Source organism: Carcharhinus amblyrhynchos, chromosome 6 (genome assembly GCF_965287045.1).
Source record: "Carcharhinus amblyrhynchos chromosome 6, sCarAmb.v2.hapA, whole genome shotgun sequence".
In the NCBI taxonomy this organism is placed as follows: Eukaryota; Metazoa; Chordata; class Chondrichthyes; order Carcharhiniformes; family Carcharhinidae; genus Carcharhinus; species Carcharhinus amblyrhynchos.
This window is the reverse complement of record NC_137329.1, coordinates 112,548,419-112,575,381: the sequence shown is the minus strand read 5'-3', so window position 1 is coordinate 112,575,381 and position 26,963 is coordinate 112,548,419. Positions and strand designations below refer to the sequence as shown.

General features: G+C 39.8%; 1 protein-coding gene across 6 annotated transcripts in view; it reads left to right on the top strand.

Moving 5' to 3' along the window:
- cnot2 (CCR4-NOT transcription complex, subunit 2) overlaps positions 1-26,963 on the top strand; it is a 131,472-nt gene that overhangs the window by 75,836 nt on the left and 28,673 nt on the right. For 5 of the 6 annotated variants that reach the window (XM_080191206.1, XM_080191207.1, XM_080191205.1 and 2 more), the window contains 3 exons: positions 4,795-4,874; positions 6,702-6,827; positions 26,829-26,894. In XM_080191206.1, coding sequence (XP_080047332.1) covers positions 4,795-4,874; positions 6,702-6,827; positions 26,829-26,894 — 272 coding nt within the window. The remainder of the gene's footprint in view (positions 1-4,794; positions 4,875-6,701; positions 6,828-26,828; positions 26,895-26,963) is intronic. The other variant, XM_080191211.1, reaches the window with a different exon arrangement.

Below are 26,963 nucleotides of genomic sequence, written 5' to 3'. Positions count from 1 at the left end.
AGATAAAACTCGACAAGCAAGTGGCTGTCTTTAGAGAGGAAATGGTTTGGCCATGTCCTGCAAGGGACAAAGGTAGGGCAATCAAAACCAGAATACTGTGGCTGACAAAAAGAATGGCAAGTTGTTGTTGTTCGTCCATCGTCATCGATGACGACCTCGACACCATTAGTCATTTTGAGGCTGGTTGTGGTGTATCCAAAGATGACAGATCAGGCCAATTCGGGCACAGAATGTCCTGGCACATATTGGACAGACTTGTGCAGACACTGTAGTTGTTGCGCTGGTGGCTCTGGACTTGCGCAGCTCGCGCTTCAGCTATACACCTTGCTTCGTGAGCTTGACAGCCTTTGTGGATGAGGCAGCGCCAGGTAGGGCGGTTTTCTGCCAGCGTTTCCCAAGCGGTCGTGTCAATGTCAAGCGACTTCAAGGAGGCTTTGAGTGTGTCTTTGAAATGTTTCTTCTGCCTTCCATGCGAGCGTTTTCCAGCAGAGAGTTCCCTAAAAAGGAGCTGCTTGGGTATGCGCTCGTCTGACATATGGATGACATGACCTACCCACCAGGTCTGCGCTCTCATCAGCAGTGTGTGGACTGATGGTAGACTTGCTCTAGAGAGAACTTCAGTATCTGGTACTTTGTCTTGCCATCGGATGTCTAATATTCTGCAAAGACAAGTCATGTGGAAATGATTGAGCTGTCTTGCATGCCTTTGATACACAGTCCACGTTTCACAGGCATACAGGAGGGTAGTGAGTACCACGGTGCTGTAGACCTTCAGTTTTGTTGCTGGGCTGATTCCTTGACGTTCCCATAGAATGGAGCACAGTCTACCGAAAGCAGAACTTGCCTTTGCTATTCTGCAGTTAACTTCTGCATCAGTAGTCACTGCTTGGGAGAGGGTGCTGCCAAGATAAGTGAACTGGTCCACTGCCTGTAGTTTCTGCCCTTTGATTGTGATTATGGATTCTGTGTACGGTGCATGAGGAGCAGGCTGGTGCATGACTTCGGTCTTTTTAATGTTGATGGTGAGTCCAAAGTTGTCACAAGCTATGGAAAATTTGTCCATACTGACTTGCATCTCTGGCTCTGAGCCAGCATACAGGGTGCAGTCATTGGCAAAGAGGAAATCTCTCAGAACAGTCTCCTTCACTTTGGTGATAGCTTGAAGTCTCCTCAGGTTGAAAAGCTTCCCATTCATTCTGTACTTGAGGCTGATTCCAGCAACACTGTCCTGGAAGGCATCATTCAGCATGGCAGTAAACATCATGCTGAACAGTGTGGGTGCGAGCACACAGCCCTGTTTGACGCTATTGGTGACTGAGAATGCCTCAGAGGATTCTCCGCCATCCAGTACTCTGGCCATCATGGAACTGGCATACCAACTGAGTGAATTTGGGGGGCAGCCGAACTTTGACATGATCCTCCACTGGCCTTGTTGGCTTATAGTATCGAAGGCTTTCGTGAAGTCAACAAAGGTTGTGTAGAGCTTGCGATTCTGCTCCTGACACTTCTCCTGAAGTTGGCGCGCAGCAAAAATCTTGTCAGTTGTCCCACAACCTTTGCGGAAGCCACACTGACTCTGGAAGCAGGCCCAGCTTCAGATGAGTGACCAGAAGATTTAGTAGGACTCTTGCGAGAGTTTTTTCTGTGATGGAGAGCAGCGAGATTCCTCAGTGGTTGTCGCATACTTGCTGATTGCCCTTCCTCTTGTAGAGGTGTACGATGGAAGCATCTTCAAGTTCCTGAGGAATGGATCCTTGCTTCCAAAAGGACTGGAACAACTCGGTGAGCTTCTCGATAAGTGCAGGACCAACAGCTTTATAGATCTGTGAAGGTATGGCATCTGCCCCGGGGCTTTGCCACTGGATAGCTGGCTGACAGCTTTCGAGTCTTCGGCTACTACCGTTGGGTCATCCATGGCACTGTTGATATCAACCTGGGGAATCCTGTCTATTGCCTCATCGTTAATAGATGACAGTCGGTTGAGGACGGCTTCAAAGTGTTCAGCCCATCTCTGCAGGATCTGAGCCTTTTCTGTAATGAAAGATGTACCATCTGTACGCAGGAGGAGGGAACTCCTGAGAGATTGAGGTCCATAGAGAGTGTTGAGGCCTTCATAGAACCGTTTCAAGTCGTTTCTGTCAGCTTATCCCTGTATTTCATCGGCTTTGGCGCTCAGCCAGGCATCCTGCATTTTACGCAGTTTATTCTGGACTGTCCTGCGAGCACTGGTAAAAGCATTTTTCTTGGCAGCTGAAGATGGGTCGTTCTGACAGGCTCGATGAAGATGGTGCTTTTCAACAAGTAGAGCCTGTATCTCTTCATCATTCTCATCAAACCAATCATTCTGCTTGCAGGTGGAGGGCCTGAGCGTCTTCAGCGCGGATGTGTGGATAGCAGCCCTGAAGCGTTCCCAATTGTCCACAGCGCTGCCTGTGAGGTGTAGGTCAGCAAGCTTGATTTCTAAGTCTTCAGCCAGTGCTGAAGCTATGCTGGGGTTCTTTAGCTCAGCCGCATTGATACTTTTCATAACCTTGCTTCCTTGTGGTCGCCTCTTCGGTCTGATGCAGAGTCTCATTTTGGAGACAATGAGCCTGTGATCTGTCCAGCAGTCAGCACCACACATGGCCTTGGTTACTCTGACATCCCGCCTGTCTTTTCTCCTGACAGTGAGATAGTCGATAAGATGCCAATGCTTAGAGCAGGGGTGCATCCAGGAGGTCTTGTTATGGGTAGGCAGACGGAAGGTTGTGTTGGTGATGAGGAGAAAGGTAGGGCAATCAAAACCAGAATTCTCTGGCTGACAAAAAGAATGGCAAGTAAGAGGAAGCAAAAATAGGGATTGAATGACAGATGTCAGATTGATGATGTAAGTGAGAACCAGCTTGAATATAGAAAGTCTGGGGAGGAAGTGAAAAGGGAAATAAGAGGAGTAAGGAGAAAGTCTGAGAACAAGAAACCAATTAACATTAAAAAAACCAAACATTTTCTATAGGCATATAAATCATCAGTGGGTATTGTCCCATTGTACACACTTTAGTTTTCCCTTTTGGCCTTTCGCTACTAACCCCACAAGATGATCAACAAATGTTAAACTCCCTTGTTCTCCTTGCTCCATCACGGCTGGGCGGGCAGGCGGTTAGACTCATGATTGCATTTTCTTAAACTGCATCTCACATGTTCTGTTTCTCCTCCGGCTTGCGCAGTACTTTGGTTACTATAGCAATGGCTCAGTTCCAGCATTGCAGGCACCAAGTATAACGTTCAATAATAAGTCCAATGAGCATTGCACAAACACCGAAATGCGGGAAGCATTTCTGATCCAGGGATGAATGTCAGCCTAATACCCTGGTCCCAAACCATCTGCCACTATAATGCATCCTCCAGTTCAACCTTCACATTTCCTCCCATTTGCCCGATTACCTATTGGATTCAGTGATGCTGCCTCTTTGGCAACCGGGCCTCTTTCCTCAACTTCAGTGCATGTTCCAGCAGCTTTGTGATTCACTTCTGCTTGGAATACAGGTCCTCCTTTAAATCATCGGTTTTATTCATTGGTTCTCTGTGAGGAGGCCAAAAGTGGTTTATTGCCTTGCTCTATCACTGCTGGCCAGGCAAGCAGTGACTGTCCGATTGTTGTTGGGGCCCAGAGGTAGAAGCAGAAACTTGAGTTGATCACTGGATAGTGGATATTAACCTAATGGTATCGAGGTTGAGTCACACAATATTCCCCTTTTCCACAGTATTTTACCTGTGTCAGTTCATGACAAGTGCTGGAAATTTTAAGAGTACAATTTAGGGTGGTGTTAAAACTGCACATAAGTCAGGTCCCCTTTCCTACGATCAAATAAAATCCAGTAGTCATAAAAAAGTAGGCTTGTGTAATTTTAAAGGAAGTTGCACAAATGTTGTATTTTATTGCAGACCAGGGTTGGCGTCCATTTCCATTAGACTGAATTAGTGAAAGATGATGGTTACAGTAAGATGCAGTGCTTTATTTTCAATGTTATGTTAATGATATCATTTTTCTTAGTCTCTGAGTACTTTGCCCTAATTTAACCAGGAAAATATATTAATAAGGGCAAATTGCTGCGGATGCTGGAATCTGAAAATAAAAGAGAAAATGCTGGAAAATCTTAGCAGGTCTGGCAGCATCTGTAAGGAGAGAAAAGAGCTGACGTTTCAAATCCAGATGATGCTTTGTCAGCTCTTTTTTCTCCTTACAGATGCTGTCAGACTTGCTGAGATTTTTCAGCATTTTCTCTTTTAGTTTCAGGAAAATATATTGTAAGTATGACTGCTCATTTATAAAGAGGCTTTGAAAATGTTCAGTCAGTTTTTAATCTTAGTATGTCATTTCTCTCGTTCAGAAATCACTTGCATAATAATTGATTTCTGTATCCAAACAAACAGAAGGGGTGGCACAGTGGTTGACGTTGCTGCCTCACAGCATCAGGGACCCAGATCCAATTCTGGCCTCTGGTCACTGTCTGTGTGGAGTTTGCACTTCCTCCCCATGTCTGTGTGGGTTTCCTATGGGTAGTCTGGTTTCCCCCCCACCCTCCAGAGATGTGCGGGTTAGGTTGATTGGCCGTGCTAAATTGATATTAGTGTCGGGATTAATAGAGTAAATATGTGGGGCTATGGGAATATGCTTTGGGTGGGATTGAGGTCGGCAGAGACTCGATGAGCTCAATGGCCTCCTTCTGCGCTGTAGAGATTCTATGTATGTGATATTTTCGTACCAGAATGCTATTGCAAGTGAAGTATGTTTTAATTTAATTGTCTTTGTTACAGTATGTCTGGATTTGGGATGAACAGGAATCAGGCTTTTGGGATTAATAATTCACTTTCAAGTAACATTTTCAATGGCACAGGTAAATTTGTTTTTCCGTTTGGTTTTACCACTAAAACTTTCCTTTAACATTATTCCATATACTAGACTCCCATGTATGCCCAAGTTTAATTAAATTGCATTTTTTTAATTCCATGGCTCAGGGCACGCACTACTATTTGTGGTGGTTATCAATGGAATATGTAGACCTGGAATGGCACAAATGACCATTATTTCCATCATTTCATGTCCTGCTCTTCCTGTTCCAAATATGATCGCTCTGCTGGGAGCATGATGAATCGTTCTTTGCAGATCTTTTTGTACCATTATTTAGAAAACAAAGATAATAATTCAAGCCACCTGGAATGTCTTAAGATTAAACATCATGACATGAAATGAGTTTGTATTTATCACATGTGAAAATGGCAAGAAGGCATAATTTTGAGGTGGTGTGATCCATTCCCTAAGGATTCCTCAAATGTGACTGATGGCATATTAATCAATTTTAAGTGGGCATAGGGCTCTTGCATATGCTTATTATCTAATGCCTGTTTAAGTACCTGCCTTCTGACATTGGTCAAAAACTGAGTAAAGTGCCAGGCATGTTCCATTTCAATCTCCTGGTACTTTCTGGTGTTGAGCAAGCTGAAAGTTAAAGTTTTTTTCTTTGTAACTTATCTTAATATGCATTTTTAACCTGTGTTTGATAATTGTACATGACAAATCAATTGCATTTTCTAATTAAGGATATAGTGACATAGTAAATCAAAATCCATTTGCATGTGAATTTGTTAGATTATTGGGGTGATTGGAATCCACAAATCTGTTCTTTTCCCTCTGGAAGCTGTAAGTCTAGATAACTACTGCTCTATACAACTTCACCAATGAACTGACCTATTCTTGTTTTGCAGACATGGCTGCACAAATCCCATTTTAATTTGTTTTAATGTATTTTAGATACAAACAATGTAGCGATAGCAAAATATCCTTTGCATGTGTAGCATGATTGTATGTAATAGATAACAATCGCACCACACAAATGCTAGACAATGACCACATCCAACGTGAATCTAATCATTGCCCCTTGACGTTCAATGGCATTGCCATTACTGAAATCCCCACGATCAATATCCTGGGGGTTAGCATTGATAGAAACTGAACTTAGCTAATTATATAAACACTGTGGCTATAAGAGCAGGTCGGAGGGCAGGAATTGAATGAGTAACTCGCCTTATTTCCCAAAGCATCCATTATCTACAAGACATAAGCCAGAAGAGTGATAGAATACTCTCCAAGTGCCTGGATGTGTCTGGCCCCAACAACACTCGATAAGCTTGAAACCATGCAGGACAAAGCAGTCTGCTTGATTGGCACCCCATCTACAACCATTCACTTCCTCCATCACTGATGTATAGTAGTAGCAACATGTATCATCTACAAGGTACGCTAAAAGAACTCATCAAGTCTCCTTAGACAACACGTTCTAAACCCATGACCATCTAGCAGGACAAAGGCAGCAGATGCATGAGAATGCCATCATCTAAAGTTCCCCTCCAAGCCATTTGCCATCCTGATTTGGAAATAGTTGCTGGATCAAAATCCTGGAACTCCCTTCTTAACAGCACTATGGGTGTACTTACAGTACACGGACTGTAGCAGCTCAAGAGGACAGCTCACCATCACCACCTCGAGTTATTAGGGATGGGCAATAAATGCTGGCCTAGCCAGTGAAGCCCATCCTCATGAATGCGATTTTAAAAATGTATCAGTATGAAGGTATAGTTAAAAACACTTCTTAAAACCATTTTTGTTGCCCTATTTTAATGTTACTACTTTAAATCAGATCTGTTCAAATTGTTTTGTGTTTTAGATGGAAGTGAAAATGTTACAGGGTTAGACCTCTCAGAATTTCCAGTACTAGCAGACAGAACCAGAAGGGAAGGAAGTGGTAATCCTACTCCACTAATAAATCCGTTGGCGGGAAGGACTCCTTATGGTAAGACATCTTCTTTAACTCTACCATAATTGTATTTTTTTCACTGCTTTAAAAAGGGAGTCTTGCATGTAATTTCCCATTTAAACCTAACTTCTATACTAGTGATAAATACACAGCACAGAGTCACACTGTTTTGTGCAAAGAAGAAGGGTTTCAGATTCAACACCTGGTCTCTGATGAATTTGACTGACTTTAGATAGACTAGAAGATGTGGTGGTACAATTAGCTCCTGGGAATACAGGCTAATAAAAGGGAATCTTGGCAGATTGTTGCTCATGGAAAGTATTCAGCTAGAAATACACCTATATAGATCCGCTTCCTTAATTCCTGTGTTGTTTATGTAGATGGACCAAGAAGACAGCAGGTTGAATACATGGTCTATGATACATGGTTCAACAAGGTAGTAAAGGAAGTATTAAAAGTGGCCTCAGTGGTGTTAAGCTGGTGGGGGAGGAAAGCATAATACAGTCATAGAGGTTTACAGCATGGAAACAGGCCACTTAGCCCAACTTGTCCATGCCACCCTTTTTATTTAAACACTAATCTAGCCTAAATTGCCCGAGTTTGGCTCATATCCCTCTACACCCATCTTACCCATGTAACTGTCTAAATGCTTTTTAAAAGACAAAATTATACCCGCCTCTACTACTACCTCTGGCAGCTCAGTCCAGACATTCATCACCCTGTGTGAAAAAATTGCTCCTCTGGATTCTTTTGTGTATCTCCCCTCTCACCTTAAACCTATGGCCTTTAATTGTAGATTGTCCTACCTTTGGGAAAAGATGTTGACTCTCTTATCTGTGCTCCTGATTATTTTATAGACCTTTATAAGCCTCCCATGCTCCAGGGGAAAAAATTCCAATCTATCCAGCCTCTCCTTATAACTCAAACCATCAAGTCCCGGTAGCATCCTAGTAAATCTTTTCTGCACTCTATAGTTCAGCAATTTCCTTCCTATAATACAGTGACCAGAATTGATTTCAAAGTGTATTGTACAACTTCAACAAAAGATCCCAATTCCTGTATTTAATGTTCTGATCAATGAACCCAAGCATGTCAAATGTTCACCACTCTGTCCACCTGTGACTCCAGTTTCAAAGAGCTGTGAACCTGTATACCTAGATCTCTTTGTTCTATAACTCTCCCCAGTGCCCTACCATTAACTGAGTAAAATCTTGCTCTGGTTCGATCTACCAGAATGCATTAGCTCGCATTTATCTAAATTAAACTCCATCTACCATTCATCAGCCCACTGGCCCAATTGATCAAAATCTCATTGCAATCTTAGATAACCTTCTTTACTGTCTACTAAGCCACCAATCTTGGTATCATCTTCAAACTTACTAACCATGCCCCCTAAATTCTCATCACTACTGTAAATGACACTGATCCCTCAGGCACACCGCTGGTCACAGGCCTCCAGTTTGAAAAACAACCCTCTACAACCTCTTCTGTCATCAATGCACGCTGGATCCCGTAAGATTTAACCTTATGGAACAACCTATAGTGTGGAACCTGTCAAAGGTCTTGCTAAAGTCGATGTAGATGTCAACTGCATTGCTCTCATCTACCTGCTTGGTTATCCCTTCAAAAAATTCAGTCAAATTCATGAGACATGATTTTCCACTCACAAAGCCATGCTGACTGTCCTATTCAATCCTTTCCTCTTCTAAGTGTCTGTACATTCTGTCTCTCAGAATACCTACTTACAACTTTCCCACTACCGATGTTAGGCTTACCACCCAGTCATTCCCAGACTTTTCCTGCAGCCCCTCTTAAACAAAGGTACAATATTTGCCACCCTCCATAAGTTGAATCTTACGTGACTGATCGTTGTCCAGTCCAATCCAGCTTTTGCTGCTTGTGAACGTGGACATAGTGCGAATCAGAAAGGGATTCTGCTTTGCTTCTCCTGTAGTTTAAGCAAGTTCCACGTGAAGAATTGCTTGGTAAAGTACCAGAAGACTGCAAATATCTATGGAGTAATACCGCTGCTTGAATTGTAGCTCTTGAGAAAGTAGTAGTAACGGAAGAAAATTACGATTAGTTTTTTCCTGACTAGGAGCTTTTACAGTGGAAATTGTTCACCAGAACTAGCTGTTTATTGACACCACCTCATGATCATTCCTTTTTTTCATCTCATGGAGGAAAGGAACAGGTTCTGTCATTCCTCAGTATGCAAAGTAAGGAATTTAGAAAGTGGTGATGTACTGATACTAGTCTGTGTCTACTTAGTCTGTTGGAGAAATAAAACATTTGGTTTCCCACAGAATCACGATTTACCTTCACATTCTTTTTGTTTTTATCCATTTCCTAAATTATAAATACTGTTTTAAAGGAGGGTTTTGAAGAATTCGTTGAGGAAGCTATATGTGAAAATGAGTTGCCATCCTAGTGAAGCTGCAAGAGAGGTTCACGTGCATGTTAGCAGTTAAAGCAGAATGCTGTGGCCAGAGCTAAGTGATCCTGCAACTAGCAGATCAAGTCAAAGCTCTACAGCTTAGCTACATTTATTTATGAGTAATGGCGGACGAGTAAGCATATGGGAGGAGATGATACCACAGTGGCTGAATCCAGCACTTGAGGACAACAGTCGAGCCTGACACACGTGCAACTATTTTCAATTACGAGTGCCAAGTGGATGATTCTCGTGGGCCTCCTTTTGAGGCCCCCACCATCAAAGATGACAGTCTTCAGTTCGATTCACTCCATCTAACATCAATAAATGGTAGAATACATTGAACACAGCAAAAGCCGCAGGCCTTTACAGCATCTGTTATATTGCTGAAGACTGTTGGTTCTGAATTAGCCACATTCCTAGTTAAGCTATTCCAGTGCATCTACCAACACCAGCAGCTACCTGACAAGATGGAAAATTGTTTAACTATGCCACATCCACAAAAATAGGAGAAATCCAACCCAATCAATTACCGCCTTTTGGGCTTACTCAAAGTCATTAGCAAAGTAATGGAGAGAATTGCAATACTGCAAGCAAGTTATACTTGCTCGCCAGTAACCTGCTCAGTTTGTTTACCTACCCCAGAATCACCTGGCTGCAGACATAATTAAGATGCAGGAATTGAATTCCAGAGATGACAGGAGAGTTATTGTCCATATCATAAAAGGAGCATTCTACCAAGTGTGGCACCAAGGTACTCCAGTGAGACTGGAGGCAGTAGTGATGTGGGTAAACCTCAGTGGCAGGAGGCATATCTGGCATAAAAAAGATTGATTATAGTTGTTGGAATTCAATTCCATGGAATCCCTACAGTGCAGAAGGAGGCCATTCAGCCCATGGAGTCTGTACCGGACTCTCTCAAAGTGCATCTTAACCAGGCCTTAGAAACATTAGCTGCATGAACTGGTGCCAGTTATGGATGGGGATGGGGAGCCCACCTTCATGGATACCTTGGGCCCATTGGAGACAGTCTCCCCCAGGACATTTTCCCCTCATAACTGTCCCGCGGCCTTCTGAACCAGGCCTCCCAACCCCAACCCTGGACAGGGTCTGCCTGTAGTCCTATGGCCACTTACACACGGCTGGTGCTGCTGGGACGATAAAGCCTCCAGCCAAACGACTGACCAGCAGCTCACTTAAGGCGAGACTTGTTCTTGAGAAAGAGATAGAAGTCTTGCCTTAAACAGTTAACACTGTTGCCATTGTTAACTTCAAGGCTGTTGTCAGGATAGTCAGCCAGGATAATGGGTGCCCTAAACCCTTCAAATTTTTAGCTGGAGGGTGGGACCGCATGGCTTCCTAAAATCCAGTTCTGTGTGTGGGTTTGAACTGAATTCTACAATACCATAAAGCAACATGATTATTTAAGTACTGTAGGCATTGTTGCTTTTTGTAATCATTTAATATGTTTACACCATTAAACTTTGTGACTCTCGCAATTATTTTGCCTCCACAATACCATTGGCATTGACTAATAAAATTATTCAAATAATTCAAACTTACTTAAATGATTGATTTTTCTTCAAAGCATTCCTTTTTTTAACATCTTGACTAGTAGCAAGACTTCCTCTTTAAAGAACGCAATTAATAAAAGTGTAATCAATGTTCTCAACTGTATCGGTATGCGACAGCACAGCAATCTGTAATGGACTTCACACTTTAAAAAATAGGCCATGCAGTACTCGGAAGAAAATTAGAGGGAACATTGGGTGTAACTAGTTTTATTTTTTAAGAATTCAGAATTTTAGAAATAAAACTGCAACCTTGTTCAAACATTGCTTTTCTAAAGAGGGGAGAAAAAAATCAGCGAATTGAGATTTTTGAGGTGGTGATACATGATCTTCCCCAACCTGTACTTGACAATTATTTTGTTTTCTTTCATTACAACTAGAGTTCCCTAACAAATTGCTTCTGATCCATATTAAAGAGGAACAGATGGCCCATTAAGGGATAGGCTTATACCATTCTCCTTGCAAATAACTGACTCTTAGATCAAGACAGCCATTGTTGAAAGCAATTTCACCTCTTAGAGGTGTGTAACACCAATTGAAAAGGATTGTATTACTGGTCATATTCTGTGAGTCACCAGCTGAGACATGGCAAATTAATAATGGAGGTGAATAATCTAGTGCTTCCAGTCTTGGTGAGGTGTGGATTTTATTTTTATTCCATAGTTAGGATAAACTATAGCCAAATTTAAATTCATTCATAGATTTGAAAAACACAATAAATTTCCTGAGAAGGAAATGTTGGAATTGGCTGTTCTGTCCATTGTCTTGTCGCATTAACAGCATTGTGTCCAACCACACTCCATCTCCACCATGTGTACTTTCATGTTGTCACATGGGGAGTACCTTTTATATTGAAATTAAATGATATAACTATATTATAATCCCATTCCTGAGGCAGGGCTTTTCTAAAGACTCCACTGGCAATTAACTTCACATATCTTTTTCTCTGAGGCATATGTATGTATCCTTTTCTAATCAGTTAGCTCACCTGAGGTAGTTCAAAATTCGGTGAAAGTTAATGGTATCTGAAAGCTCAAACGTGCTTGCACTGGGATAATTTCATAGCTCTTAAGATAACCAAGCACGTTGGTTGCACGTTGTAGTTGAGTTTCTATACAGAACAAGTAGGAATTAATTAGATACATTCAAGCTTTTGCACTTCAACCTTGCCTCAGTGGTCGTGGTCATGGATTCAAGTCAAAACACAAAATCTAGGTGGACATTTTATTGTATTATTGCTGCATTGTTGAAGGTGCTGATTTTCAGATGATGATGTAAACTGCTCCATCTGCCCACTCACGTGGTTGTCAAAGAGCCCATGACACAATTCAAAGAGGTGTTCTCCCTCTATCCTAGTTAACGTTTGTTCCTCAACCAATTTCTCTAAAAGAGATTAATTTTCATTAGCTAATTGTTATTTTGAGAGATCTTGTGTACATATTGGCTATATTGCAGTTCAGACTATGATGCAAAGAAACTTAATTAGCAGTGGAAAGCTTTGGAATTACCTGAGGTTGTGAAAGACATCTAGTTAAGTCTAAGTGCATTCTTTCTTCTTGTAAGTCAGTTTCATATCTTTACATCTTGTAACTCATTGCATTACAATCCTACCTAAGAATCCTGAAATTAATCATTGACATTTTGTTTGTTGTATCTGAGGTTGTCATGTGGTGTAAGTACCTGAGCCCTGATGAAACAGTGATCTCAAACATTTACCTGTGGCAGAATGATCTCCCAATAATGGGGCAGCAGAATGTCTAATGGTTGATGTAACATTATTACTTTTTTCCTTTCCCAGTTTTGGCTTCCAGTTATATTGACTTCACTGATCTTTCCACTTCACCAGAAAAAAAATTGTGTTGCAAGTGATCTGTCAATGCATTATTTTCTAGCTCCAGTCCAAGGATCAGCCAGTCATTTGGATAGATAGTGCTATTGTAGTCAGGAATAGCGACAAATGGGAAAACTAAAATTTCAGTTTTCTATGGAAAGATGAGTCAGAAATACAAACCTTGGAGATCGAGTACCACACGATGCTGAAATTCTAAAAAAAACTAGTGAGGAAAGCCAGATGATGAGTTTGCTCAGCAGTATTGTTATGCCTTATAGATAACTGCTATTTAAGTTGTGACCTTGAATCTTTAGTCTTTATCATTTCTCTGCCATTGATAATGGGTAAAATGAGGTATAGCTAGGAATTATTTGTAATTTTTTTTGTTTGCCTTGCAAGAGCAACTTTTTTTCTTTCCTCTGCTCTCCATTTTCTTCTTTCTCCCCAAATCTCTTTCTGCCACATCAAGTTATTGTTACATTCCCTGTTTACAAAAGGGATGACCGTTGTCTAATTGGGATTTGGAAGTGCTTCATAGGAATGTCCCTCTGTAAAGGCTTAAGATTTAATAAGACATGGACTGGATTTTGCATCAGTAGTGAAGCAGCAGTAGTTGCTGCTAATTTCAAAGGAATTGCCCACATATTGAACTTGGTGGGACAGGCTCCTCCTCTTCCCTTATCATGTTTCATGCAACAGTGCATGTCATCAACCAGTGTAAATAGCCAATCAAGTTGAAGTATTCTCGTGGACCACTAACCAGGAAGTAAAAGCCATTGAAGCCTGATGGTTTTAATTTTTTTCAGTTTTACAGATAGCAAGATAAATGGGAAGTAAATATTTGTTAAGGTAGAAGCTAAAATATCATAAACACTGAAATTTTTCATGAAGAAATTTGAGATTCAAACACATCTCCACATCATGGCTGTACAGACAAAGCACAGAAAAGGAGTTATAAGTTTCAGCTATAAGGAGAGGCTGGCTAGACTGGGATTTTTTTTCTCTGGAGCACCGGAGGCTAAGGGATGATCTTATAGTGGTCTACAAAATAATGAGGGGCGTATACGAGGTAGATAGACAACATCTTTTCCCAAAGGCAGGGGAGTCTAAAACTAGAGGGCCATGGTGACAGATTCAAAAGGGTCCAGAGGGGCAATTTTTTTCACACACGGAGTGGTGAGTGTTTGGAACAAGCTGCCAGAGGTGGTGGTAGTGGCAGGTTCAATTTTGTCTTTTAAAAAGCATGTTTACAGTTACATGGGTAAGATAGGTTTAGAGGGATATGGGCCAAAACCAGGCAATTGGGACCAGCTTAGGGGATGAAAAAAATGGGCAGCACGGACAAGTCAGGCTGGAGGGCCTGTTTCCATGCTATAAACCTGTATGACAAAGGAACATATTTCATGGACTGAGAGCCTGCTTAGCAGCAAAAATGATCTTGGGACACCATTCAAAGCCAACTTGCACCTCATTCAATAAGGTGTAACTTTTTAAAGTATTTTTAAAGTGAAATCACCCAATAGAATGGAAGTTTACAGTTCAATGATTCCAATTAACTGAAGTTAAGGGACGCTTAGTGCGTCCTCTGGAGAATCACTAATTGCAAATTCTGCTTTTCTGTGTTTAACTGAGCAGACTCCAAAAGGTGCTGGTTGTTTTAAAGGAGTAATGATGGCAAACACTGGCAGTTCCATTACTGCTAATGTGACTACCACTGTAAAATGTGGGCCTTTAATGTTCTGTTTTAAGTTTTAGTACTAAAATCATTGTAATGGCTTAGGCAAATAGCTGCTCAAATCAAAACAATTTTCAAAAACAGTAAGCATGGACATTGAGCCCTTGGCAAGGCAGGAAGTCCCTTCTTTGTTATTTGTTGATGTCCTAATAACATTTAGTATTCAGACAATTCTATGTGGACCTCTATTTTAAGATGCAGGAAGAAAAGTCACACAGTTCACCCTCAAAAGTCACTTTAAAGAGCATAAGGCCCTTTGTTGTTTTTTAGTTAAATCTCATTCATGTCGAGTGAATGTTCATTGGAAAAATAATTGACAGAGCTGAACGCCTTTAAACTTCTGAATTGCTGTGCAATGTGTCATTTACAAAGTAGTTAACAATGAGCACAAATTGGATGATTTCAGTGGGTTCCATGTTAATCGTGAACCTGAAAATTTGAATTGTGAACCAGCTGATTTGCTTTCAGAAACACCTGATCAAATATTGCATATTTTGTAATGCACGTTATTTTGGTTTCTACGAAGATGTACTTTATGAAATGTTGTTGAGCAGAAGGTAAAGGATTTGTATTCTTATCTGAGCTCTTTACGTGCTCCTTTGCCAGTAAAGTTTGCTGAGTAGTGATTTGAAATGCAACACTGGGTACGATTTCATCGACAATCACCCCTCCCCAACCCATTATGTTAGCCAGTTAAGTTGCCCAATTGCCACCCCCATCTGAACGTAGCTAATTCAGCTTGGCAAGGTGGTGAGCCCCCAAACATTTCTGGTATGTACATCTCATCAAGTGATGAAGTGTATTTATTTATAGCCACAAATATAGCCTTGCATACATGCCTTTTGGTGACAAAATAAACAAAATTTAGTATGGAAAATCAAAGCTTGTACAGCTTTTTATCCATTATCTTCTATCTGTCTCCCCTTCCCCCTCTCTCCCCTCAGGATTTTTGTGATTTAATGTTTTTAGACAAAAAAATTCAATTATACAAGGATCAAAACTGGATACAGGCTATCTGCGCAAAGCTGTTTAAATCATCTGCTCTTGCAAATTAATTTGTTAAATAATCCTTTATGTTGTGAAAATGATACATTTTGATGCTTTTTTTATTTCTCATTCGCTAATCAGTTTTATTTTTTAGTAGATATTCAATCCTCAAAAGCCTTCAATCTTATAGAAACTACAATATTGGTAACATTTCACAGCACAAATGTCACACTTAATCACGGATTTTTAATATTAACATAATTTGGAGAATTTATTTGAATGTCAATCAAATCATTGTCTCAGTTAAAGATTATACAAAACTCCAAATATAGTAATGAAATTTCCCTGTTTTTTAAACTGGTTAATAAAAAGATGCCACATCTATAAAAACTAAGACGTTCCCTTTTGAAATTCCCTTGCTGAATAGCATTTCTAAATTCTCTATTATTGTTCTGATACATTATTAAATGGATGCAATATTTGTGATTTATGTAAAGCATTATAATTGTCTGATGCTGTTTTTCAGTTGTCACTTTTGCTATTATTGAGATCATGCTGTTAACAGAATAAGTCATTGCGACTCCCAAGAATTTAAAAATGAGTGAGCAAGAATGTTTTTGAGCTGTAGATTTTTCTGTTTGCTTGCCAATTGAAATTCATTATTGTATAAATCAGTATACTTGTACATGTCAGGGTATATTTCCAATTCAGGTGTGTAGCAAAGTATGATGGTGAAAATGGATGGGGGCCAACTGATTTGTATTCAATAATGGCACCACCAGTATGTGGCATACTTTCACGATCTGTGTTAAAGAAATATGGCTTATTTCAATTTTAAAAGCAAAAATGGTATTAGATTGAAACCTTTTGATAAAAGTTTTATTTGGAAAGTATTTTCTCCCGAAAGATTTACCAAGGTTTTGAGGATTATATTTCCAGTATTACAATTTACCTAACGAATACATCTTTCATTATTCTAACCTGAATGCTTCTGTGTACAATAAATTTAGCTAGGCAACTAGACAATTGCATTTTTGTCCAAATATGATTTTAAAACGTGTTTGAGCCATTTTGATTACAAAATATCTGATGTAAATCAATAGATGAGGGTCTGTACATTTATCTGGCAAAAGTGATGTTTGTTCTGTGGGGAAACTGGAGCAGAGCTAAGAAGGCCAAGTGGATATTTAATGGATGTGTTCAAAATTATGAAGTGGCTTGACAGCATAGATGAGAGAAATGTCTCCAGTGGCAAGAAGGTCGTCAGCCAGAAGACAGATTTAAGATAGTTAAAGGATATATGGAGAGATGAGAATATTTTTGAGCAGTTGACTATTATCTGGAATATGATGAAAGCAGATTCAACATTATTTTTCAGAAGTGAATTGGATATATTCTTGAAAAGGAACAGCATGGTGGCACAGCAGTTAACACTGCTGCCTCATAGCACCAGGGATCCAGATTTGATTCTCAGCTTGGGTCACTGTCTGTGTGAAGTTTGCACATTCTCCCCATGTCTGTGTGGGTTTCCTCTGGGTGCTCTGGTTTCTCCCCCACAGTCCAAAGGTTAGGTAAATTAGCCATACTAAATTCTACCTCAATGTACTCTAACAGGTGCCGGAGCATGGCAACTAGGGGATTTTCACAGTAACTTCATTGCAGTGTTAATGTAAGCCTACTTGTGATGAATAAATAAGTAAATAGGGAGAAAATTGCAGGGCAATGAGGAAAGGACAGGAGAATGGGAAGATTAGACAGGAGGGTTGAGTGGCCTCCTGTGTGGTAAGATATGTGCTGATATCACAAATCTTACCACAGCAGCTACTAAGATTTTAGATTTGGGCGAGACAGATTTTGGTCACATCTTGTAGAGAGGTATAGTTCGGTAAAAGGTTGGTGTGAATTATACTGTAAGGAGAATCCAGGTGAGAAAGCAAATGAGGAAAAGCAGAAACTGATCATGTGCGACAGATGCAATATACTTATTACCCATGAGAATAAGGATAGAGACTGTCAGAAGGACAGCTGGAATAAAGATCTTAGAATCGTAGCGTAAAATCATAGAATCCCTACAGTGTAGAAGGAGGCTATTTGGCGCTTTGAGCTGCACTGACCACAATTCTACCGAGGCCCTAGCTCTGTAACCCCATGCATTTACCCTACTAATCCCCCTGACACTAAGGGACAAATTAGCATGGTCAGTCCAGCTAACCTGCACATCTCTGGACTGTGGGAGGAAACTGGAGCACCCGAAGGAAACCCATGCAGACACGGGGAGAATGTGCAAATGCCACACACACTTTCACCGGAGACTGGAATTGAACCCAGGGACAGCAGTGTGAAGTACTGTGCCACCCAAACCTTAGAATCAACCAGTCACCTTGAAGGAACATTGGAGGGGTGAGATCTTGTCATTGCGATCCATGTTGGGACCAGTAACATAGGGATGAACAGACAGGAAGTCTTGCTTCAAAAGCAGCAAGAACTAGGAACTAAGTTAAATAATAGAACTAAATGCAAAATGGTGTAGCTATAGACAGATGAGGATGGTGAACATGTAGCTGAAAATGTGTGGGAAAGGGAGGTTCCATTTTATGGGGTACTAGCACCAGTACTGGGACATGAAGAAATTGTACAAGGCTAGGGCCAAGGGTACCAGCTCAAAAGATGAAAAATGTGGCCACATAGATTCTAAATGGCAGAAGGAATGCTAAAGTGAAAAGATTGTATGAATAATGGATCAAAATCCAAAAAATGAAAAAGAGTGGATTTCCGTCAGGTTATTGAGCTTTAAGTGAAGAGAAGACTTGGTCTTGGGTCACTGTCTGTGTGGAGTTTGCAGATTCTCCCTGTATCTGCGTGGATTTCATCTGGGTGCTCTGGTTTCCTCCCACAGCCCAAAGATGTGTGGAGTAAGTTGATTTGCTATGCTAAATTGCCCCTTTAGTATCAGGGGGACGAACTAAGGTAAATGCTTGGGGTTATGGAGATAGGGCCGGGGTGGAATTGTGGTCAGTGCAGACTTGATGGGCCAAATGGCCTCCTTCTGCATTCTAAGATTCTATGAAGACGAATTAATTGATTTACAGCAATGAAACCTGAGAGAAGAATAAGATATGTGAGTAAAACCACATAGCAGAAGGACAAATAAAGGATGTGCATGAAAAAAGTATTTCTTCATAGAAACGTACAGAGGGTAAAGAGCGAATTCATTATGGGGGATGTGACATGAAAGCTTTTACTGAGACATGGCTGCAAAACAGTCAAAATTAGGAACCAAATACATCAGATTTAAAGTCTACAGAAAGATTGAGAAAATGGTAGAGAGGAGAAGTAGCTTTAGTGATTAAGGATGAGGTTATAATGAGACAAAATCAGGCAGTGAAGACAGTTGAATAAATGCTGGTACAATGGTTAGCACTACTGCCTCTCAGTGCCAGGGACCTGGATTCGATTCCCGGCTTGGGTCACTTTGTGGAGTCTACACGTTCTCCCCGTGTCTGCGTGGGTTTCCTCCAGGTGCTCCAGTTTCCTCTCACAGTCCGAAAGATGTGCTGGGTAGGTACATTGACCCTGGTGAAATTCTCCCTCAGTGTACCCAAATAGGCACTGGAGTGTGGCAACTAAGGGATTTTCACAGTAACTTCATTGCAAATAACTTCATTGCAGTGTTAATGTAAGCCTTTTTGTGACAGACAAACAAACAAACAAACTTCAAAAAAACCTTTAAAGGAAATGAAAAGTATTTAAAGTTGTAGTGGAAGGTATGTAACAATCATCTGAAGTGGTAGAAATGTGTTAATGCAGATGTTGCACAAACATGCAGTAACTCAGAGTGCTTTCAATTGGGAGTTTTAACTTTCATGTAGATTGGGATCTGCAAAAGTTAACTTGTCAGAAAATTAGTAAATTTCTTGGGTGTATTCTGGATAGTTTTCTGCACAAAATGTCCTCGGGCTAGCAATGGGCAGGCTATAATAAGTAATGAGCCAGATTTCATTGTTAGCCTTGTTGCATGAATGTTTATCAAAGTGCGATCATATGATTGCTTTCAACGTTGTGTTTGAAATAAAACTTGAAAATTGGCTGCTAAGATTCTAGATTTAGGTAAAACTGAGTTCAGTGTGATGAGATGGAGACTCCACAGTAAGCTGGGCAAATCTATTAAACAGTATAACAACAGAAGATCAGTGGGAGGTATTTAAAAATAATTTAATGTATTACAAAACCATTTTCTATCCCTAAGAGATAAAAGCTCTACTTGCCAAAAATGCATCTGTGAATATCTAAAGCAGTAGGAAACAGCATAAGACCAAAGAAACAGACATGCAAAATGCAAAAAAAAGGCACACCTCCTGGAAAAAGTGAAAGATACAAAGGACAAATGATGACACAACATTAGCAGGATGTTTTAAAAGAAAATTGCAAGGATTATCAAAATCAACACGTTTTATACAATAAAAACAGGCTGGTCAGGAGCAGGGTGGGCCCTTGAAAATTGATAATTGTGATATTGTCAATAGAATAAACGATGGCACAGTGTTAGCACTGCTGCCTCACAGCGCCAGGGATCTGGTTCGATTCTCAACTTGGGTCACTCTCTGTGCAGAGTCTGCATGTTCTCCCCGTGTTTGTGGGTTTCTTCTGGTTACTCCCGTTTCCTCTCACAGTCTGAAAGATGTGCTGGTTAGATGCATTGGCCATTGGGTGGCATGTTGCCACAGTGGTTAGCACTACTGCCTCCTAATGCCAGGGACCCTGGTTCGATTCCAGCCTTGGTCACTGTCTGCGTGGAATTTGCACTTTCTTTCTGTGTCTGCGTGGGTTTCTCCAGCTGATATGGTTCCCCCCCCCCCCCCCCCCCCCCACAGTCCAAAGATGTGCTGGTTAGATTGATTGGCCGTGCTAAAATTGACCATACTGTTAGAGGGATTAGCAGGGTAAATATGTGGGGTTATGGGAATAGGGCTTGGGCGGGATTGTGGTTGGTACAGACTGGATGGGTTGAATGGCCTGTTTCTGTACTGTAGGGATTCTGTGATTCAATGAAAATATAGAAATGCTGAATAATTACTTTGCATTGATATTTTAATACAGCACGTTAGCGATACCAGGGAAGCTAAGATTAAGTCAGGAACAGGGAATTGAAGTAGCAGCTATGAAGAAAATAATGACATAAAATAGGTTTCCATCCCAGGATTTAAAATTAAGTAATTGAGACATTTGCACGTGCCCCAGCTATAACCATGCAAATTTTCTTGATTTGGGAACCATTCCTTTGGATGATAAAATTGGTCATGTTACTTTGCTATTTCAGCAATGTGAGAAAGGGAACCCAGGAACCGAAATAACAGTTAGCCTAACATCTGTTGTCAGGAAATTACAGGCATATATGATTAAGAATACAGTGACTGAACACCTTGAAAATTTCAGCTGATCAGAGAACACCAGCATGAGTTTGGAAAGCTCAAACCTAATTGAATTTTTTTTTAAGAAGTGACTGAAGAAACAGACCAGGGAACGTGTATGGGTATTGTTTATGTGGACGTCCGGACAATATTAAGTGTCTCATAAGTGACTGCTAGCTAAAGTTATTGCTCATGGAATTGAAGACAAATGATTCACTTGGTTAAAAAATGGCTCAAGTGGCAGGAGAGAGAGTAGGGATAATAGGCATGTTCTCTAATTAGCCATATGTCACTAATGGACACCACAAGGGGACACCCTGTGTAGATCAGTATTGGGGCCTCAACTATACCATATTCATCAATGACTTAGATTATGGGATAGAAATCTACATATCCAGATTTTCTGATGATACAAATGTTGGTGATGTTGGAAGCAGTGCAGATGGAAATGTAAATTTACAAAGATATAGTGATAGATTAAGTAATCTAATAATAGTAGGGGGCACACACGTAAGGTGAGAGGGGGAAAGTTCAAAGGAGATATGAGAAGCAAGTTTTTTTTTACATGGAGAGTGATAGGTGGCTGGAACATGCTGCCAGCGGTGGTGGTGGAGGCAGGTACGATAGGAGCATTTAAGGAGCATTTGGATAAGCATTTGAATATGCAAGGAATAGAGGAATATGGATCAAGGGCAGGCATAAGGGATTAGTTTGATCTGGCATCTTGTTCGGCACAACATCGTAGGCTGAAGGGCCTGTTTCTGGGCTGTACTGTTCTATGTTCTAAATAAATGGGCAAAACTGTGGCAAATGCATAGCAGTGTGGACATATGTGAAGTCATCATTTGGACCTAAAATGGATCAAACAATGTACTTTGTAAATGGTGAAAGACTAGAAACAGTAGAGGTTCAATCCAACTTGGGGATCAGGTACATAACTTGTTAGAAAATCATGAATAGAAAATAATCAAAAAATCTCATGGAATGCTGGCCTTTATATCTGGAAAATGTGATTACAAGGGGATTGAAGTCACGCTTCAGCTGTACAAAGCCCTGGGTTGGACCACACCCTGGAATACTGCAAGCAGTTCTGGGTGTCAACATATAGGAGGAAGATTTTGGCCTCGGTATGAGTGTAGTATTGATTTTCTGCAATACCTTGGCCTCGAGATTTCAAGAAGAAATTAATTTTTTTTAATTTATAAGGTTAAGAAGTGACTTAATCGATGTTTTTCAGATATTAATAGAAACAGATGTGTTATAGCAGAAACTATTATCGCTGGTGGGAAATCTAGGACAAGGAAGCATTGGTTAAAAATTAGAACAAAACCTTTTAGGACTGAAATTAGGAACATTTTTAGCTTGGAACTCTTCTGCAAATGATCTTTTGCTATTGATGCTACCTCATTTGTTAACTTTAAAAATGTGATTGGTAGATTTTTGTTAATCAAAGGTATTGAGGGGTGTGGGGAAAAGGTGGGTTTATGTAGTAAAGTAGCAGACCAACTATGATCTCATTGAATAGGCTTGAGGGAGTTTATACAATAGCTGCATGCCTATCAATTATTCTAGGCAAATACTCCAGTGATTCTTTTTTTCTGCAAAAATTAAATGTTAATCTTGGGGAAAAAAGCATTAATTTGAAATCCAGGGATGGGCTTTGCTCCATATAATTTAACAGTATTACAGGATATTTACTAATGAGTATGTGTCAGTTCATCAAAATTTTGGGACTTGATAATAGCCAGTGAAGAACAGATTGTTGTTCTAGCCAGTATTTTTAAATGAACCTTACTATTTGATTAGCAGTTTGACCAGTGTTGTATACTTACCAGAGTAGGGTATACTTGATTGAGTCTAAAGTTACATATCGGGAATAAAAGCGTTCCATCACCCCAACATGTGCCACTTCTTTGACTAATTTTAGCTCAGCTTTCAATTCTCTTCTGATCTGTTCCCATCTTCAAGTGTTACAACAGCTAAAATACTTCCTTTCCTTTAACCTTCTAGTGTTCAACACCTAGGGCCCAACCAGAGGCCTGCCCGTTGATTTCATTCAAAGGCATTGTATGACTGGATGTCAGAACCTAACACAAGTGACATAAAATGGCTCTTTGATACTTCATCAGAGAGGTAGATAGTTGGAAACAAACTTAACATTTTGAGCTGAATATGACCTTTTTTGTGCTGAAGAAGAGTAATATTCGACCTGAAACATTAACTCGATTTCTCTCTCCATCAATATTGCCAGCCCTGCTGAGTATTTCCAGCATTTTGGATTCTGAAAATCTTAAATGAAAACAATATTTTTATTTTAGTTGGACTTTACTGGCTGTCTCCCCCAGGAAAGGTTTTGGATCTTGGGGGACAAGCCTATAAAACATTTTCGTTTCAATTTAAAATTTTCCCAACGAAAATATCTTGTCAACTTTTTACTGTATAGCTAATTATTTTCTGATAGGATCTCAATTTTTCTAACTACAATTAATTCCTAATAGCAGCATTAACGTAACCATCAGACCTTCTGCTAACTTTTGTGATCATTTCTGCACCATAGCTTCATATCTGCGCACATCAATCAATTCTTATTGTATCATACATCATGCCTTATACCAGTCAGATTTCTGATGTGAACAAGCTTGTTTATGATACTTTTCTGGTTTTGTTATAGTTGTACCTACATCAGTTATCTATTCATTAAAATGTTCGAGGCAATGTATCGGGCAGCTCTATTAAATTAACTGCTCCCTGAAAATTTTGAGACTTCCCCTGTAATAATCCTGAATAGAAATGCTAGTGATTTTCCTGATTGCTGTTATGTAGAGGAACAGGAGCAATCCATTCAACCTGTACTTCAAATTCATTTACCCATTTTATATCCCAACATAGCCTTTTGAAAAGAAAAAGTGGGCCGATCTCAGTCTGAAACTTTCAATTGAACAGTGTACACAAACTTTTTTTGAGGAGAGTGATCCAGATTTCCACTGATCTTTGTGTGCAACACTGCTATCTGATTTCACTCCCATTATCGCACAAATAGTGAGTGGTGCAGCGCCACCAATGGAGAAAATATATATTTCAAGCAATACATACCCATTGCAGTCATTAGCAGTTACAGCTACTGTCTGTTGCCTGCTCTTCGGGTTTGTAAAGTGATTAAGAGATTCTTGCCGAGCATTTCTGCTGTTATGGCACTGCGTGCTTTAAAAGTTAAATGTGTTGCCTGGTCATACGCTAAGTATCTTGTACTACTACATGGTATTCATTGTGATGCAGTGAGCATGTTTAATGATTATCCCTTTGCAGGACATCAGTGATATGTGTCTGCACATGTCAGAGTTCTTCAACAAATGATTAATCTTAATGGGCGCAATTCCAATTTATAACGCTAATGCCAGATGAGGAATGGGTTTCTAGCCCATGTACGTTTGTTTTCAGTTGTCTTTTAAAACACTATTTCTGGAAATTAATGTTAATGACATTTCCATGTAATTCAATTGGAAAGAGTTTATGTAATTACATATTTAAGCAAAGCATGGTGAAATCACCACAGCCAAGATCCCAAATTGGGCTGCATATTTCAAGTTCCGTTTTATTCCCTATTTTCAGGATTTAAGTGGAGTGAAATTCTGAGCTGTGATGTAATCTTACTGGCTGTTTACTACATAATAAGTAGCAATAAAGTAAGAAACTTTAAAAATGTTTGAAACATTGTTGAAGCCTCTTAAGGTAACACGCCTTTGTGGAAAGCTAAGTTTTTAATCTGAACATTCTATGTGAGGCATAGCTTATGATATTTGTACATTTAAATGCACATTTAATGCGCATTTAAATAATTTTGTTTTATGTTGTTTTACCTTTCTTTCCTCTATTCTTCACTATTCTGTCTTACTTTGAATGTACTGCTATATTTTAAATTGTCTGATTTATAATAATCATTTATTGATCTTTAGCTCTTTTTTTGGTAACCACGCACATGCACGCGCGCACACACACACACACACACACACACACACACACACACAAAGTTAGCTGTTAGCAGCAAGAGGCTGGGACCGCTGCCAGTTGAAGCTAAGTACATTAAAGACTGACGTGGTTGCTTAATTGAAATGATTTGTGATTAGTTTTTGATGTCTCAGCATAGTATCTGGCATTTGCTTGTTGAAATAACGTAATGGCCCAGTCACTGTCTTTTAATTGGCATCCAAGAGTTAAAAGCAAGTCCCAGTATTGGTGAGTTATGTAAAGCAAAGTAAAATGAAAATTATCACCAACAGCAAAATTGCATTTTAAAGTATAAGACTTGCCTATTGAGTCCCTTTGGTGAATGATTATCGTCACAGTGACAGTAACTTGCAAAAGGAAACAGTACAATACACTCCTTCAAAGTAATGAACTGGCTGCTGTGTTGCCATAGAAAATGGTCCTAACAAGTGAGATTCAATAAACTACTTTTAATTGAATTGATGCGTGTCAGAATATTTCCTTTAATAGAGCAACGATATAAGTTTACTTTCGACTTGATGTATAAAATGCAATGAATTGTTTTCTTCCTGTTTTAAAAATATATCACAACAGACTTGATGCCATTTCTGATGCAATTTAAGAATCATAGTGATAAAGAATATATCAGTCAAGTGCCATCTTCTGAATTGAAGTTAATGTTTTCACGATGTGAGTTGCAGGGTTATTCACTGTTTTTTTTTATATTGTGTAAGCTCATGATACCATCGTAATTGGCACGCTAGATTCCTCTAGTTTTGATGCAGTAAGAAATCTCACAACACCAAGTTAAAGTCCAACAGGTTTACTTGGAATCACGAGCTTTCGGAGCTCTCGCTTTTGAATCTTTCACCTAAGAAAGGAGCAACACTCTGAAAGCTCCTGATTCCAAATAAACCTGTTGGACTTCAACCTGGTGTTGTGAGACTCCTTATTGGGCCCATCTCTGTCCAATGTTGGCATCTCCACAGTAAAGTTTAGATGAGTCATGATTAGGTAGTTTTCCACTATATTGAGAATGAGAGAAAGAGACAGTGGTGAGAAGGAATTTTGATGCAAAACATTTCCACTTTAGAGTTTGAATTTCCTAAATTTCTTTCTCTTGGATTTAGTTGTAACATCTGCGGTAAGCAATGCTTTTGGGGATTACAGAACTGCATTGGCAAAGGCCTGGAAGTGGTGACCTAATCTTACATCACTTCCCAGCTGAGGGGGTTTTCAGGGTAACCAAGTTGGATGATGTAAATATCCAATATAGAGGGTGGATTTTTATTACTGTCTGGAGTGGGGCAAAAGCAAGACTTGACAGATCAGTTCGCAATCTGTTTAAATTGATAGTTGCCACCAGATATCATTTGGTTAAGTGTTTTGAATACTCAGGTCCCCCGCCCATGACTATTCAAACTTGAGATGAAATTTTGGAATGTTTGAAAGTATTTTTAAATCTCCTAATCACATCTTTAGTACATTTTATAATTTATCCTGTAATAGTCATTTGCATTTTTAACATTTGAAATGAATTGAAATGTTTTCAAATATCTGCTGTGGTCATTGTACGTGAAGCATGGTAGTAAAAACGTGCTTAATGTTTTTAAAATCCTCCCACGTCACTGCACACCTGTGCTTTGTTGCACCTCGTTATGTCAGTTTATCTCAGCACAAGCTGATCGCTTTTTGTTAAAATCTGGTCTCCTTTTGAAAATGGTCATGTCAGAAGCCATTTGTATATGCCTTTTGCGCCAAAACACTGTTGAATTACCTCAGTGTACCGCACCTTATTGGATTGTTACTAGGTTTTTCACAAGCTTTTTACATTAAATCTGCTGGAAACCCCTGCCATAATACTCTATCTGTATAAATGTTAAGTACTAATTTTACCACCTTAATAAATTATTGCATTTTCACTCAACTTGAATTAGGGATGTTGTCTTCTCTGGCCCTTGGTTCCTTTTGAAAATAGATGTGCTGAAGAGATTGCATTCATGTGTGTAGGACTTGTCACCTCAGTAAGTTTAAAAAAAACGCTTTTAGATTTTAACGAAACTTCATAAGTGACTTCCTCTCATCAGACACTGGGTTCCTATCGAAAATGGGCATGCTGGGAACTGTCCGTGTGTCCCGTCTTCAGAAATCAGGTAGGGACCTTCATTGTCAAACGCCGCCAACATTCATTTAAAAAATGTCTTGACCTATGTGATTTTAGT